The following is a 17548-nucleotide window of genomic DNA, read 5'->3' on the forward strand; positions in this document are numbered from 1 at the left end:
TAAGCAACACACTGCACATCAATTCCTTCGCAATGAGCGCTTAACGCTTACTGAATCTTTAAACAACCCGGAGTTTACACATGGCTTACACGCTCTCACTAAAATGGCATGTTTGTGTACAGTGGCGCCATCGTGGAGGACTCGGGCATTTCTGTAAACTGAATTAACGTAAGTCACTCCTGCATTCATACACGTTTAACGAATTTTACATATGTTATAATTGATATTCTCTAAGAAAATGGAAAGTACAAGTAAAAAATACCGATGAAGAATCTTAATAAGTACAGATATCATTATATTTATTTATTATGCATACGCATTCCACTACAAATTTCTTCGCTCTGACCTTCAACCCCTTATAACGAATTGCTTTAGGGGGTGATATGTGTGAATTGACTTAGTTAGATTTACATATATTAACTATAATATTCTTCCATAATCCCGTGTGGTTTGAGTGTATTTGTGTTATCAGCTATATAATTAACATCAACGATAATAGTTTTGTCGATTATCATTTTAGATTATAGTATTATTTACGTCAACAGAAGTAATAACGTCTTAGGATCAATTAAACGTTGGAAACCTCAATACTAAGTTTTTAATCAGAAAAAATGTTTTAACCAAGTAACGACCAGATAGTTATAATACGAAGGGGATTTGGTTCCACTTTTCATAAAGTTTTAAATACAGTAAATGCTCTTATCCTCGCTAAAAAGCTCGCTTCAATTCACATTCATCGACCACGACGAATTGTCCGACCATCTTTAAGTACTGCTGCACTATATTGTCATTAATCGTTTCTTGTAATAGCAAATCAAACGCACCAAGGAGAAGGAAGACGGACCTTGCCAAATTTCTTATTTCTCAACAGTAAATCGTAGAAAGAATCAAAATGCGTTTCACGATTTGAATGGATTTTTTCCCTCTTTGTACGCTTTGTATCAATAAAATATAACACGTAATATTCTACTTTCTATAACATTGTTTCACTATATATATAAGTATAAATATATTTATCTAATAATGATAAACGATATCGAGTAACAGGGATAAATGCGATGGATATATATAAATGCATCTGCGGACATGTGTCTATAGGTTTGTGCATGCAAAATGCAGTTTGTTGTATAATGTAAAAAAAAATAAAATTCAATCGGCTCAGTTCCTATGTATTCCACTTGTTTTCACTGAATCATTACGTAATAGTCCGTACTTCACAATCACCCGTTAACAATTTCATTGCCGCTACTGCACGCTGTACGGCGCTGTGGTCATATTTGCCATGAAGGCCATAAGTTGTCAAAGAATTAAAGAGGCCAATAAATAAAATTATTAAAAATTTAAAACAAAAATTGTTTACCTTCAAAAAGTTAAATTCGATGGTAGTAAAAATATACATATATATAGGGATAGACTCTCTTTTTAAACTACACAACGAATCTGGTTTGTATCTAAACTTCTTGAATACTTGTCATTTCATGTTGGCAGCACGAATATTAAGGAAAAACTTTTTAAGGTTTTCATTGATCCTCCGTTTTCATTTACATAGAGAAAAAAAAGGAAAAGAGATAAGAAGTGATTGCCTTTTTCGAAAATCTCATGAAAAACTTTACCAATAACGTTTTCACCACATAACCCGACGATTTAAATGAGTTCTTTTCTCGTTTTCTCAATTTTACTTTCCTTTTTTGGTCGTTAAGGCACTCATTAACGGTCAATACTAACAGCGAATAGAAGTCCGCGCCGTTCTATCACTCTCTGGGAGCATTCACGAAAAACAAGGTTTAATCGAACGAAAAACTATTCGACATAAACCTATGTAGAAACTTATTAAGAAAAAATAAAAATAGATGTAGTGACAGCGGTAGTAATAGAAATAGTAGTGAAAGTAATGAGAAGGAAAAAAGTGTGTGTGTATACATATACATGTATATATAATACGCATATGAACGGAACTAAATAAACATTGCGTGACTACAAGCAAAAAGGATTGTATGTTTCTTGAATATACTAATTTAACACGCCCCTTTGCTTTTAGAGACGCTATATATATTTCCGCGATCTCCTAAACATTTCTTTGTACCGGCTTTTTTTCTCAAAACCTAATAATAAGTTGTAGAAGTATTTGGATTTTCCTGGCGACTATATAACCGTTATAATTCTCATATATCAATATAAAACATATATACATATATATAAATACGTACATAAAAAGTATATATCTATATATGTCTGTATATAAACAGTTTCCCAAAATGGGACAACATTAGTCACGACGTGAACGAAAAGTATTTCCATAGTAATTTTCTCTATCTCTTATCTTCTATATGCTTGGATTTAACGTTTTACACGTCGAGTGTACCGGAAGGCTGTACGAACGCGCTAAGAAGTAGAATTTATGATAGAGGATAAACTGGCTGTATACCATTGTGCAAGTAAAACTTATTAATAATAATTTTATTGTCATTGTACGCCCCTCCGACTTATTAGCCAGGCCCACTGTGTCAATCGGTTTCCCGTAAGAGCGAGGGTGATATGTGTCTAAAGCTACGAGCAACACAACGTATGTGCTGCATGAGGGATAGTGTTCTCTATTTCCTTCATACTTCTTTTGGCATGCTATTCCCTGAGTGAAACGTATCATTTGCGATGACGAATGGAACTAACTAGCGTATCTAATGTAGTATTGCGTCTGCGCGAGTTTACTGTGATCTGTTGAAAAAGGTGAGAAGGGTCGATTAAAATATATAAGAATGCATCAGCGTACAGCATCCCATGCAGAGCATTGGTAAAAAATTGAATTAACTGTATGCGGCTACCTTCCTGATTAAACGTGACGGTCAAGTTGGTTTCGCCAGATGAGTTTTCAGTGGCGATCGATCGGTTAAGTTTTTGAGTTATTAATTAAGTACCCAGTGCTAGGTTCAGGCTATGTGTCACGCCGGCGAGTCGGCGTTTCCGTCGTTGCGTGATTAATTCTTTATAAACGCTGCGAAGGGATCGCACAGAGTTCCGCTGTCACTGATCGATCGTTAAGAGTCATCCTTTTTGGGAAGGAGATGGACCTTTTCTTCGTCGTCTAGCGACTTCTTGCGAGGCGGTAGGACGGCCGCCTCATTTTGACGCGACAGAATCTCGGCGTCCAAGTCTAATTTAGATTGGCCACCCTTAGGAGTCGAACCATCGAGCATCTGTTTTAATTGAAGATGAAATGAATTTTTCTTCTGGTAAAATTTGTCTAGTAGTATGTTGTAAATCGTAATGAATTGACGGATTACCTTGGCTGGGGAGCTTTTGAGTTTCCCGTTATGATCACCACTCGAAGACACGAACTTCGCATTCGTCATTGGACTCGCGCTCACCGGAACTGGTGAGGTAGGTGCGGTTACGTTTCGCTGTAGCATGTTTTTACTATCTTTATCCTTGTCACGTGGCAACACTGGGGAATCCGGGGCGCTGCGCTGATCCTCCTCATCCAGAGAGTGAAGCAACTTTTCTACTTCGTCGTCGAATTGATCATGACTTGGCTTCGGATCTTTTTGACTTCTTTCTAATAAAGTTGCTCTCTTGGCAGCTAAATAGAGCGACCTCTTGACCTTCAGGTAGAAGACTTCCGTAACTGCGCGTACAGTGTAATCTGGTACGAATGTGTGACGTAACATGGCATCCAAATTTAAAGACTGTATACTACCCATCGTCTGAGGATTAGTATTGGCTGGTGATTCGGTTACTGTAATAAAAATAAAGATGGATTATAATTGTGGGCAAAATATATAGTAATTGAGCTTGAAATGGCAGTACTTACCAATACCGATATTGGCTGTAAGGGCCTGCGACCCAAAGTACGTGAATGGACCACTTTCGAACATCATGCCCTCAGTACCTACAGTGACCTCGACACGTCCCTCCAAGATGAGGACGAAATAATCTACAGGCTTTCCTTGTTGATAGATCACAGTTGTTGGATCGCTCTTTGCCTTTTCGCGTGTCTTTACTTTAATATGATATATAATATCTTGCTTCAGCAGACGGCGTAGAATTGTTTCTGATATTGTGTCTGGTTTAAAGGCCTCGACAGCTATTAGAATAAACGTAATAATAAAATAATTATCTCATTGACAATGAAGGACTGCATTTTCTTATTGTCTTTTCTGTCTGATATTCTTTTTTTTTTTTTGAATATCGCTTGAACTTACTCGTCGACAAATACTGGAACATGGCTAGTGTCAACTGCGGGGATATGCGTATTCGTTGATTATCCTTCTTCTCAGCAAAACTAGTGAAGTCTAGCAATTTTGTTGAATGAGCTGGTCTCCTTCTCTTACTTCTATTGTCGGCTGTTGTAAATTAAAAAATTCGTGTAAATTTCAATTGTTTATTTCTAACTCTAGTGAGATCTCTGGTGGAGATTAATTTCGAATATACTAACTGAAAACATCCGTCTCATCCATGATTTCTGCTTGGATCAGTTCTTCAATTACGTCCTCCAGAGTGACTAACCCAACAACTTCGTAGAAAGGATCACCGTCACCCTCGTTATTGACTCTCTGCACAAAGGCCATGTGTCCCTTGTGTCCTAAAATCAGAAACGATGGAAATTGTCAGTGAAACGCAGCATCAATGTCCATCACATGCAGAAGTCAATGAAATTTAAAACACAATAATATAAATCTTCTTGAGGACAACCGTATATCTCTCACCTTCCTTAAATTGCTTGAACATAACATCCAGGGTGACATCTTCGAAGACAAAATTACAAGGATTCTGATAAAACTGACAAAGCGTCTTCAATGGCGTATTGTCGTCCGGATCGACAAAGGCGAGATCCTTTATGTAAAGCATAGTAACAATATTGGTTCTGCTTCCCTGGTAAACAGGAACTCTGGAGAATCCTGTAAAATATTATTAGGCTTAAATTCATCATCCATTGTAAAAAAAGGGAAAAAATCTTCTATCTTATAAAATCTACTTATACGATCAAAAGATAAACTGATAAACTTGTCACGAGACCGAAGTGTGTAAAATTTCGAATTTATCATGATTTAATTAATCAAATCTGTCGTAACGTACCAGATCGATAAGCCTGAGTAAAAACTTGTACGTTTTATTATATCAACGTTATATTACATCGTTTTTTTCGAAGTCCTTTAGCACTGGCTGAATAGCGTTTTGTACGATCAAAACAAATGGAACTTGTTACGAAAGATGTTAACTGTAAGATATCTTCAGATTAAGCGAGTTATTTTTATCATGAATTCAATGACGGCACGCTACTTCTCATTGCAGCATAGAACTAAGTATGGAAAAATAAGTAGCAATAAGAAAAGCATCGTTCTCAATCTTAAAATCATCGTCAAATAGTGGATTTACACTCACCAGATTTCATAATTTCGGATACGGTTTCAAAATCTAAAATAGCATTATAATCCAACATATAGACGTCCTCTATGCGCGTCATGACGTCTGCTACAGTCTTCTTGCGTAACTCCAAAGCCCCTGAGATGATATTCACCTCGTCTTTCTCGAGATCATTGTACTCAGTAGTTATCTGTAATGAGAATTAAAGAATGTTGTAGAATTCAAGGACGATTATATTTGCTGCTGAGTCAAAATTTATATAATTTTTCTATCTAGTGATGTGAAATCCATCGATTGCTTTTATAATTTCTATCAGTGGTATGGATGCTGATTAGATTTTCTTGATATCTTTGATGAACTCTGATGAATATCTGATATCTTGATATTAATCTGATTAACGCTATCAATAAATCTGTACATAAATTGGATACAAAACGATGGTCTCATGTGGATGTAATGTAAATTATTATTTGTTCATTGCATCGATTGAGGTCGATCAAATGATTGAAGATTCACCTTATTGTGCAAGTGGAAAATTTTTTTTAATCATCTATCATCACTGTGAACACGATGATAGACAGACATCATCGGTATATACGTATCGGGCAATGAGATAGAAACCTCTTAGGCCCTTTTGACGTCAGTTGTATCAATCATTAATTTGTCTAATCAGATAAAATTATAAAACCCACTAACTTCTACAGAGATCATTTTAATCGATATTTGACTTCATCAGATAGTAATCAGACGTGTCTTTGGGTATTCTCCCTTTTGATTATAAATTATAGATCTAAGGAGGGTCAAACGAAACCAGTTGACTTAATTATCAATTCTATTGATTGATTCATCAGTGCTCAATATTAATTTTCCAGAAGTGACATACTTATTGGATTTTATGTTTTTAGTTTGAAGAAACCAAACGAAATTTCATATTTTGGCACGAATCATCACAAAATTAGCTCACGTGAATTCTACGCTAATAATTCTAGGCAGACAAGGATATTATAAAAATTGGTTGTACACAAACTTAGTGTCAAGCGATAAGAAGACATTTATCACACTTTGCCACAGCAATTCATTGCACATTGCGTTCGTTGACCCCACGCCAACAATTCCCAGACTCGAATTCCTCATGTGCTTCTAGGTAAATGATACAAGATAAAATATCACGGTATCCCACAGGACTCAAATGACAAGGAACATTTATCTGCTCCGATAATTCTAAGAAGTCTTTAACCAAGATAACTCAATCTACTTTTGGAAATTGCAACGCATGAGAATCACTGGAATGGCCCTGCTAAAATTTTTGACATTGAGTCAGATAAATTTGAGATTTCAGTCTCATATTTGCAATTTTACTCAACTACTTCATTTCCACGCTAAGACTAATAATTCTACTGATTTATTGCTTAGCTGAAGAGTGTCAAGAAAAAATATGTAATGCACAAGAAGTATGTCAATGTTAACCTTCTTTTTGCAAACACTGTAATTGTTTGAGAACTACTGGAATGCACACAAGAGGTAAGCAATAGAGTTGAAACGTGTTAGTTTTGTAAAAATTTTATGAAAGAATTTAGGCAACCTGAATTTCCAGAAATTAACTATCATATTAGTCAGAGTAACCCATTTTCAGCTGAATAAAATTCTGTTTACTCACATTAACCAATTCCTTGAGACGTTCTCGATTGTAAACGTTGCCAATTTCCTCGCCGAGAATAAAGTCGAGAATCTTACTGATCGGATAGCTTAACGGGAATGTGATCAACATGGTGAACTTCGTAATAAAAATGGTTTTAGCACTAATCATCAACCCGTGTCTGCTGCAAATAGCCTAGAGAATAAAATAAGAATAAATTAATAAATTAACACAAATATACTTTGAAGTGTAACAGCTTAATGTTACCAACCTGAGGCCAAATTTCACCAAATACAACAATGGATAGTGTCGACGATACGACGGCGATAAGGCCGGAAGTGAGATCATCAAGAATGACGGTGAAAATTGAGTTGGCCAGCACAATAGAGAATAAGATAGTGCATAGTAAATAGTTTCCGTGATCTCGAACTGGTTGAATTTTCTTCGCGTATTCCTTTTCCTATTCAAAGAAATAAATTGTAAGAATGTATCACCTTCACACGTGATACAGCCTTTTAAATAGTAATTTCCCCGATATAACAGAAAAAAAGTGATGAATCACTTACTTTCGGAGTTCCAATGTTTCGTAGAATTTTCAACTCAGTTCTGTCGAGCGCCATAAGACCGAGATTCAAGCCAGAGAATAATGCCGAACAGCATATGCAAAGACACATGAACACAATGCTGAGCCATAGTGGCAAAAGTTTCTCATAAGTACCAATCTGAAACACCAAAATCGTAAAGATTACAAATTACTACAGAAATTAGCACGACAGAAGTACCTTTAAATAAATTAAAAATAATTTTCTTCATCAACCTATTATTGCTTTTTATTGTCCTGCGACAAAACCGCTACCTACCTGAAGGCGCCTGAACTAAATTGAATAAACTGGTCAATTAACTCACCGATTTCCAACTCGCGTCACCCTGATGCTTGAACAACACAACATCGGTTGAATTATCAGAACCCGATTGTTTGGCGCATAGAAAATATGTGCCTTTAGCAAGATTGATAGTTACTAAAGCCGAGTTACTTTCTACCTCGAACACCTGTAGGTCAGAAAATTTATATTGTATCAATAATCAAAGAACAATCCGCCAACTCCGTAATAATACACAAATGTTAGCGAACATGTGCATACCGTATACATATTAAAAAAATGTATATTAAAAACTTATGGCGTGCAATACAAATGGCACAGATAGTATTCACGTACATATTCACACGTGTTCACTGAGGTACAGCTGTGTATGTACGCACGGAGCGACTAAAACGTTAAACCGTACAAGGAAAGTGAATCATTCTTATTTTCCTTTTTCCTCCAACAACGCTCCTCGCTTACATCACACAATCGTGACGTAACCAACTTACTGAGAACTCCTGAGTCTTGATCTTTTCGCATATTGTGCCATATTTAGCAGGCACGTCGGTAAAGGCGATGAGCGTCTTCTGTGTGATGCCAATTCCAAATAATCGCACGGTTGTATTGTAACCGACCAGGACCTCGGGTACGCCATACTCAGAGATACGAGGTTCCTTATCAGTGTACTCCACTCGAAGACCCTCGATCCTGATTTCATCAGTTGCCGGTACAGCTGCTGATGAATTATTTCCTTCGCCAATGGCCGGACCAAAATCATTACTTCTACGACGTCGAGTAATTCTGAAACACAGTAGAAAAATATAATTAATTAACTAAAAAATTACGAACGTTCAGAGATGAAGGTGGATCTCTCCTTGTTTATGTGGGATGTCATTAATTATGAAAAAGAATAAGATAGCTGCTATTGCCTACGACCAAATTCTCCAACAGCATACGGATCCTCCACTCTTGGATTTATGATATAATGTACAGCACGTATAGAGGCATAATAAGAATCCACACTTTTTAAAATCCGGCGAAAATTTATTTGGCTTCTGCACCTACAGTTCAACATTGTCTTTGTGTGTGATACCCGCGTGTACAGATATATACGGCAGACGCCGTACGATAGGAGACGCGCACGTGGCCTTTACTATAGATAGACGAATCTGGTTTTGTGCAGTTTACGGCGGCTCGTAGCGGTATCAACGGTAGGAAAAATCGCATCCTTATTGAATACAAAAGTATTGGCGTATCCCTTGTGTGATCACTTGGACAGTAACGCCCTATGATATTCCTGGTTGAAGGAATGCTTGGTATCTTTAATAACCAGGAAGGTCGAAATGAAAGATAACAGTGAAAAGGGGAGCATCTAATCTTGAAATTGTCAATAAGAGTAATATATTCTGAGTGTAATCGCATAATTGATTACTGATAATTATGCCACTCGGTGCGTCACTCTATGTATTATAAAAAATTGATATCAAACCTTTAGAAAATATTCCTCAATCTATATGGCAACCAACTATGACATTTTACTGATAAATTTGAGTACCCTGGCATTTTTGCCTGCATTTTCACATTCTCTGGAATTTGTTATTTAAAGTGCAAGCTACAAATATATGATATGCTTGTCAAGCATTGTCAAAAATGTGTATGGCCCCTTGTATGTACATGCGCACAAGATTGCAGATATGTATGTGCAGACTGTCTGATATAGATCGAATAGGTCAAGGCCAACCAGGAATATCCTTATCGTTCACATTTCATCACATGCATACCAAATTATGATAAATAAATTAAGACCGTTCTATGAAAAAAGTTCTTTGAAAACAATCAGTATATAAGCATCAATTGAGATTTTATGAGATCCAAGTGTACTCAGTTTTATACTGTACGTACAATTGTATAAAACCTCAGAAATGAGATCAAGGGTATCTAAGGAAACGAGATAAATGCTGGAAGGCTAATTATAAAAAGCCTGCACAATCATTTAAATCTCATTGAGCCTCTTCTAAGGATTTTTCTTATTTGCCTTGAAGCAATTTGTACTCGGCGAGGGAGACTGAAACGTAATCCTTTTGTTACTTCACTAGCGTTATATTCTCCCTCTTCACTTTACTAACATATCAAGAGTATTAATAGGGTCAAATTAATTGTAGAGTTGACAAGCACAGCTCCTGAGTTAAAAAATTTCTCAATATTATTGTGTCACTGTCCAAAAATAAGCAGTAATGGATCTGAATGCAATGTAATGCGATATAATTGTTATGCTGGAAGCCGTCAGCAACAGTAAACAGCTCGATGAGTTATTGCACTGAAGAAAGCAATCGGAAATCTATCCAAAAATTTTGTGTAAACTTGTTCTATCATCATAATTTAATTTGAATTTTCAGGATAGTTTTTTGTTTCAAATTTTTCGTTGTCCATAAGCTTCTGATCAATAGTCATAATTCCCACGACTCCTTAAAATTTACAGTTCTCGCTCTACGGCGTGCCAAAGATTCTATTTTCATTTCTTCTTCTACAAATAGGCTCACACGCCATTACGTCAAAGAAATGACATGGACCGAATTAATATTAATTCGGATCGTGAAAAATAATGTCTTTGCATGCTAGATCACGTGGACGTAAACAAGCTACCATGCACACAGGACAATTGTTTTTTACGGTCCGAATTGATATCATACGTCCATGCCACGCCGTGACGTAATGCCGCCCCAGTCTATTTGTGGAAGAAGTTGAAAAAAGTCTTTGATATGCCGCAACGGTAGAACTAAATTTTTTAAAAGTCGTGGCAATGATAACAAGCTTATGAAATAAAAAATTTTTTTAATTCAGGCAATTTTACAGAAAGTAAATTTCTATAAGATCTGTGCGTAGTCCTTCATTTTTAAAATCATTTACTAAACATTTCTGAATAAGATCTTGAGCAAAGCAGAATTTAAAGAAATTTATGCAAAAAATTTTCCTTGCTGGAAGGCTGTATGCTGATGTCCTTAGCACATGCTTAGATTCTCTAAAAATTATCTTCTTTCTGTTAGTTATTAAAGTGTTTAAAATTGATCTAACCGGATAACAAAAATGTAGACCAGAAATTCTATTTTTATATCGAGACGTGGAACACACGTCAAGGCTGCTGAAAAAGAAGCAGACCTTTAATATTTTACAAATCATGTCAAGAGCATATGTGCTAACTTTGTAATTCATGTTCTTTATCTTTTGTCTTGTGACCTTGAAATCATATGTCAATGTATGATAGACTTCGGTTCTAGGAACAGTGAAAACACTTTGCCTCATCTCAGAAAGTTTAACTAAGGAATACATCACTGAAAATTATTTGTGATGTTACTTATTAATAGTTTTGCATTTCGATATCATAAATAAAAATAAAATGGTCACCAAAAGCAGTGATAGTTGTAACATAAGCTATTTAAATGTTAATATGCAAATTTGTTAACTACACAATTTTCTTATTAGCGTAAGCTTTTATATCTAGACATCTGGCCAAGAAATTTAATATTTACATGAGACACCTACAACCAGATTTACAAGTAGTACACAAAACAGAAGACTTTTCATTCATTGATTCCAATGCCAGAATACTTCTGTCACTATAAATAATTATGTGATAACGAGGAAAGAGCTTTGTTAAGCAAAACAGAAGTCATTAAATCAAACTGATAATATTCATGTGAATATCATAAAATAGAAACAGACATGCAATTTGTTCCTTGTGAGAGAAATTCTACAATGTTACTTAAAAGAAAATACAATACATCTTTACGATGCAACATGAACCAATTATGCTTCAGTAAAGATAAATACAAAGATTTTTAAAGGAATATTTATCTTCCTCATACACTTATTAGATTGTACTCGCTCATGCGAATTCTCACAGACTAAAAATATCATGTTAGAAAAGATTTTTAATAAAACCTATCCCTGATACATAGAGGTGCTAATTCCAAAACCCAAATCCGTCGAAACACTCACACTATCATATAACCCAATAAAAGAAACAGAAGTTAAAGAAATAAAAAAGCAAATAGGAAGTTGCCAATTGAAAAAATTCCATAAGAAATTTAAAAAGTCATGAATCACGTCATAAAGATTACCGTTTAACGCAAACTTTCTTACCCATCGAGCGAGAATGAATCAACAATTAAACTCCTCCCAAGAAATGTCCAGTGTTCTCCATCGCCAGTGACGTTCCGAATACAGAAGTAGACGGGATTAATATCAACAGAAGGTGCACTCGCAAAACTCATAAAGGCTTCATGTCCGTTTGGATTTATCCAGACCGTAGAAAGGGGATAATTGTGGTGACACTGGTCTACGTCGGGCGACCAGCGCAGTCCGAGCTCCTTGTCGAGATTCTCACCGATGATTCTGACAACAGGCGCGAGAGAATCGATGTCCAATTCTTTAAGTAATTCTTCATTTTTCGCAATACGTATTGAACTTATTCTCGGACCGAACGTACTGACTTGTGCCAGTACGTTGGCATTCGTTAAGTGAAAAACTGCGAGAACAAATAAAAAAGAAGCCGGCATACGCGATTGACCAACATGTTGCGCCATCATGCGACAAGTGCAACGTAACAACTTCTTCCCACAAATGAATGGTTGCTGTATTTATAACCTCGAACAGCAAGTTCGCGCATGCGCATTAACACTTCGATGTTACCCCGTGGAACGTGGGTTGATAAAAGGGGAAAGATTAGTTGTTTATTTGAATGGAGTATTCTTATCATAAACATTCTTATTGACGGAAAGATCTTGAGAATTCTTTAAAATATAACAAGAAATGTCCTTTCAGTGACAATTCACTAATTTATTTGCTCGGGCATCATGGCGATTGTTCCGAATATTCAAATCAGCTAGGGAACTTAATATTGAAATCCTAGGGATTTATTCGGTTATTTAGAGAACTTGTTGTTGCGGTTGTACGTAGAGGTGCATTTGAAAGTTAAATTTTGATACATTATTTAAAATATTTCAGTAAATTTCATTCAGTGAATGTTTTAACTTTTTCTATTTAGTGCGATTCCCCATTATTCTTCAAATTATATAATTTTTGAATGTTAATTACGAGCCAGATTTCATTCTCTGATTTCGATAAAAATAAAATTCGATACCACTTCTTATTATCAGATTAGATTACAAAATGGTATTGAGTGTTATCTTTGATTATTGTTGAAAAGCATTATTTCACACGAGGATAGTTCATTCATTACGTTAATGAATGTGAGATGTCGATTAATCTTTTTAATAAATTTTCGTTGGCTATACTATCTCATCGACAATTATATACAATTCACTGAGACCGTAATACAAACTTTTATAAGTTCTCTGTATTTGAATTTCACTATTCATCAAAAGGGTGGTGCAATGACGTCATGGAATGGCGGGATAGCTCTTGCGTTTGCGCGGTGAACTTTGTTGTTACTTTCAGGTTGAAAAAGAATTGTATATTGTGTTTAATTTTATTGGATTAATCAAGTGAAGTATCGAAAAATAATCAATATGCCTAGCTGTAAGTAAAGAGAATATTTTAAATCATCTAGTTAATTATTCTTTGTGATGCTTATCGAATTTAAATCTCAATAGAGGTTAGAAATAACCGTCCGCAACCGGAGTTTAATGATTTTTTACAGATTTATTAACTTAGAAAATTAAAAGAAGTATTATATACGTTAAATATTTTGTCGTGCTTAATAAAATGTTGACTTTTCATAATTTATCGTCAGGATAAATTTAATTTTTGGCGCGCACTGTCAATCTATTTTTCTGATATGAACAAAAATAAATAAAAATATTAGATTTTTTTATATATAAGCTGCACTGTATAAGAGGTATACATATGTTTTATTTTCTTATTGCAACATTAGCGAGTGTAAGGCTTAAGCTATACTCGGTAATAAAACGCTTTCACTTCGAAGAGCTCGAATCAGCAGTACTACCGAGCTTCCCAGAGGTAACATGGAATACAGTAAGGGCAAAAATAATAAAGAATCATGAGAGCTTCACTGTATCAAACGTATTACGTGTTATTGAGCAAGTAATTGATGTGAGTATAAATAATAATAATCATATTCTATGATTAGAAAAGAAAGAACGTATCAAGCATACCTTCCATTTTATTCTGTTACGTCCTATTCTAGGATGCCGACTTGAATGATAATGAATTACAGGATCGTTTATACACACTAGAAGTTATTGGTAATGATTATGCACAGTGGCTTGAATCGGTACCACAATCAGTATTTGAAACTAAAAAAAATTTGTATATACACTTATTTCATGGTTTATATTTTAGACGTGAGTAGGCATTCTAAAAGAAAAATCTGGTATGGCTATAAGTTGCGTGCTGCTAATGAACGACCAGCATTAGTGACTAATCGCGAGTTGAAGGATCGTATCATAGCAAGTTTTATGGAGAATCAAATTCGCGTGGTGACCCGTGTGGTGTCTCATGATGGAATGATATTTGCGTCAATTGTTGAGAAGCCAAGAAGAACTACTCGACATAACCAGAACATGCTGCCAACATTTTTTGCCTTATTTCAAAGACAGAACTACTTTTTCAGTTCGAAAAAGAATATAAACAAGAAGTATCTTCATGCACTGACTTTAAGTCTTAACTTTACTCAGTTTCGAGAGTTAAAACTAGTTGGAAGAGATCTTAAGTCATTGATTAAACTACTCCATGAAAAGAAACAAGGTGCTGTACATGCTGACTTCGTAGACACACCTGTCATTTACACTGAACCAGAACCAGTTGTAAGGTACAGATTATTTTCTTATTATTACAAAGTACTTACCGTACTATTTTCAGGTGTAATGTGGGATCTAACCTTTTTGTGTTTTTCAGGAGTACTGGAATTGACTTCACTCAACATAAACATAGACGTGGATACATTGAGAAATGCTTTGGAGAAAATCCAGCAACTGTTGAAATGATTGCTATCAATTGTCCGAAGTGTTCATCTGAAGAATTACCTAGAAAATTAAAAAAGGAAAATATTGCAACTAAGTATGCATGATGGATTTGAATTAAATATTCGAAATATAACAATTACTATTGTTTAATTATTATTATTTTTCTTTTTGACAGGTGGGAATTTCGAAGTACCCATGTCGCCAATTTTTTAATGAATCTAGCCGAACGTCGTGTACTCACTACTCCACTGCCGCCATACGTAGCAAATCTCATGACCGGAGGAAAAACAGTATTAACACTTCGAAAATAATAATCGTTAGAATTTTTTTATTAAATTGTTTAAACTTGGCAATTTTAAGAAGAAGGAATTGACATTGTCACTACCGGATTGGACACCAATTACGGTAAACTGACAATATGTTATGAGTTTATCACACTGTGCAACAATCGTTTAAGGTAGACCCAGTGGTCTTATACAGAATATTAGTAAAAGTTTATTTTTAATTATTATCAGTCATTTCTAATTGTACAAAATTGACATTAAGCTTTACTTTAGTTAAATTTTTTAATTATATATGAAAATATACGGCTGACAGTGGAACTGTTATTAATTTTTAAGAAATTTTTAGTTAGCTTAACTAATTGTAATTAAGTATTTAGTAAGTATTAAGTAATTGTAAATACTAACAATTTTAATATGTATTTATTTATTATTTTAATGATAACGAGTAGAACAATTATGTATTATAGTAAAAATTACGTTTTCGGTTCTTCATAATTTGTTTTACTACAGACTTTTCACCGTCGGAAATTTAACGTCAAAAGATAAAAACTTACATATTTCTAGTGCCTAAAAAATTGTAATGGCAATAAATATTTTTCTTTTTTAATAAGTATTTTGTGATCATTTTATAATAGTAGCGGAGCAATTACGAAAACGTAGAAAGCATTTAAAGAGCAATATTTTTAGAAAATAGAAACAGAAACTTTAATCATTTGATGCTAACTTCCCGACGGTAAACTATCCACTGAACAATGTCCATTCCTCGTAGATAAAACCGGAATAATCAACAAGCAACGAAGGAACTTCTATGAAACAACAGATGTCGCAGTATTGAAGCGTAAACCTGAAATCAATATATTCAAACGCCAATTTGAAGTTCTTTATAGAAAAATAATATACAAATCACTGTCACATTATTCCAAAAGTACAAAGTTCAAGTGATTCGACAGCTGCCAAGAGATAGCCGACAATAAATATCTAGTAGCTGACAATCCAAGAAGTATTCAACAAATATTTTTAGTCTCGTTCCAAAATAAGGATTAAAAGCCGATTAAACGATCCCCGATATCCGGTAGCATTAAAGGTATGCAGAATCCAAGAATTTATTAAATATTTACCGCCGCAGATAAAATGATTCGGTAAAGGTACAAAAGAATCAAAGAATAAAAAGGAATTACCATTACGTTCGTGCAAGAGAAGTTTCAGCGGTCTATGTATATTTGATGTCGTGGCCTTGTCGCCCGCCGCCATTTGCCGCGTTGCTTTTCTATGCGGATATCGCAAACTGTGATCGACATGGCGAACTTTTCTATTTCGTTTCTAGAACCTCCACGGAGAACGAATGCGAAAATGAAATATTGAATTTTCCATGGCCGCTTACAAAACCACAGCAGCCACAGCCTTCTCATTTTGTGGTAAGTCCTCTGCCTTCTTCTCCGCCGTCGGATTCTTTATTAATCGTTTCGAGCTGTCAATGCGGAATAAATCGAGCGATAGTTGCTCCTCGAGAATTTCACTTATCTATACGTATTGCCTATACCTCTATATGTACCAGGATAAGTGCTGGGAATAATGCAAATGTGCACCTACACGCTCCCTGGAAATACGCAGTATAAGAGCTCCTAATAAGTAAGTGTACATGCACTAAGAATGTAGGTGCTCCTAAACCGATGGTTACCCTTAATGCATAAACCAGGAGCTTAAAAGGAAAATGATTTGGATAGAGTCGTTGCTTCCTAGTGTGGTTCACCGTATTTTAAAATATTCAGGACTCAATGGATACGTATGATTATATATTTATATACGAATTTTTCTTGGATAAATTGTGAAAAAAAAAACTATTGAATATCACAATTTAAGAATTTTATTTTATTCTGTTTTTATAATGGCCTATGCCCTCGGTCACAGGAGGATTCACAACAAAGACACGTTGTAAGGTTTGAGTGTCGACTACATAAGTTATACAGAATTATTCACGGCAAACGTACCAGCTGAAATTAGCCGTGAATCGGATTTCATGAATCAGAGCAGGGTGGCATCAATAAAGAAACGGAAGTTAACGTCATAAAATTACTAAGATCAAGAATTTCACATTCTTTTATTTTTTTTTAACAAGACCGTACATCCGTTGTCAAACGTAATTGCTGAATTGGATTAATTAATGTTTGCTTATGTCACAGGTTAGAATACCAAAAACGTAAGAGAATCTTGTGCTCCGTATCTGAATAGGTTATGATGGCTGCTGAGTAACATCTGTGTATACTGGGTGACATAATAATAAGATTACTTAGGTGGATTCTATTGACTTTTATTCATACTTTACTGTAGTATACCTAGACATATTCTATTCGGTTGCACAGTAAAAAGTAAAACATATATTTCGTAACATATTAAGTGGAAAAACAAAAAAATAGAAATTGACTGGTTACCCCGCATAGTAAGGTACGATTTAAAATTTTAAAA

The 17548-nt window shown here is 35.0% G+C and overlaps 2 protein-coding genes across 3 annotated transcripts; one reads left to right on the plus strand and one right to left on the minus strand.

Moving 5' to 3' along the window:
• Nucleotides 1–282: 282 nt before the first annotated feature.
• Nucleotides 283–12580, minus strand: LOC107274919 (metal transporter CNNM4). Its single transcript, XM_015754501.2, has 13 exons — nucleotides 11998–12580; nucleotides 8367–8658; nucleotides 7901–8044; nucleotides 7561–7716; nucleotides 7266–7454; nucleotides 7016–7189; nucleotides 5377–5548; nucleotides 4701–4892; nucleotides 4430–4576; nucleotides 4197–4337; nucleotides 3806–4078; nucleotides 3279–3730; nucleotides 283–3191 (listed from the first exon to the last, which is right to left on the minus strand). Exons 1-13 carry the CDS (start codon nucleotides 12441–12443, stop codon nucleotides 3033–3035), a joined length of 2937 nt encoding a protein of 978 aa, XP_015609987.1. The 5' UTR covers nucleotides 12444–12580; the 3' UTR covers nucleotides 283–3032.
• On the plus strand, nucleotides 12152–15567 carry LOC107274926. 2 transcript variants are annotated; one of them, XM_015754509.2, is made up of 6 exons: nucleotides 12152–12289; nucleotides 13751–13929; nucleotides 14024–14081; nucleotides 14179–14647; nucleotides 14734–14895; nucleotides 14977–15567. In XM_015754509.2, the coding sequence occupies exons 1-6, from the start codon at nucleotides 12244–12246 to the stop codon at nucleotides 15110–15112; spliced, it is 1050 nt and encodes a 349-aa protein (XP_015609995.2). In that variant the 5' UTR covers nucleotides 12152–12243; the 3' UTR covers nucleotides 15113–15567. The 2 variants fall into 2 exon arrangements, with proteins under 2 accessions (XP_015609995.2, XP_015609997.1); XM_015754511.2 differs by lacking the exon at nucleotides 12152–12289 and adding an exon at nucleotides 13141–13395.
• Nucleotides 15568–17548: the final 1981 nt, after the last annotated feature.

The sequence above is a fragment of the Cephus cinctus genome, unplaced genomic scaffold (genome assembly GCF_000341935.2).
Source record: "Cephus cinctus unplaced genomic scaffold, Ccin1 Ccin1_scaffold0123, whole genome shotgun sequence".
Classification (NCBI taxonomy): domain Eukaryota; kingdom Metazoa; phylum Arthropoda; class Insecta; order Hymenoptera; family Cephidae; genus Cephus; species Cephus cinctus.

Excerpts from the sequence above, each read along its gene's own strand:
- LOC107274926 (XM_015754509.2), top strand. The coding sequence starts at position 12,244 with ATGATTCTGACAACAGGCGCGAGAGAATCGATGTCCAATTCTTTAA. Across the intron at positions 14,082-14,178 it reads ATACACACTAGAAGTTATTG|ACGTGAGTAGGCATTCTAAA; the intron begins GTAATGATTATG and ends TTTATATTTTAG. Across the intron at positions 14,896-14,976 it reads AAGGAAAATATTGCAACTAA|GTGGGAATTTCGAAGTACCC; the intron begins GTATGCATGATG and ends TCTTTTTGACAG.
- LOC107274919 (XM_015754501.2), bottom strand. The coding sequence starts at position 12,443 with ATGATGGCGCAACATGTTGGTCAATCGCGTATGCCGGCTTCTTTTTTA. Across the intron at positions 5,549-7,015 it reads GTCTCAAGGAATTGGTTAAT|ATAACTACTGAGTACAATGA; the intron begins GTGAGTAAACAG and ends TTCTCATTACAG. Across the intron at positions 4,893-5,376 it reads ATCCGAAATTATGAAATCTG|GATTCTCCAGAGTTCCTGTT; the intron begins GTGAGTGTAAAT and ends AATATTTTACAG.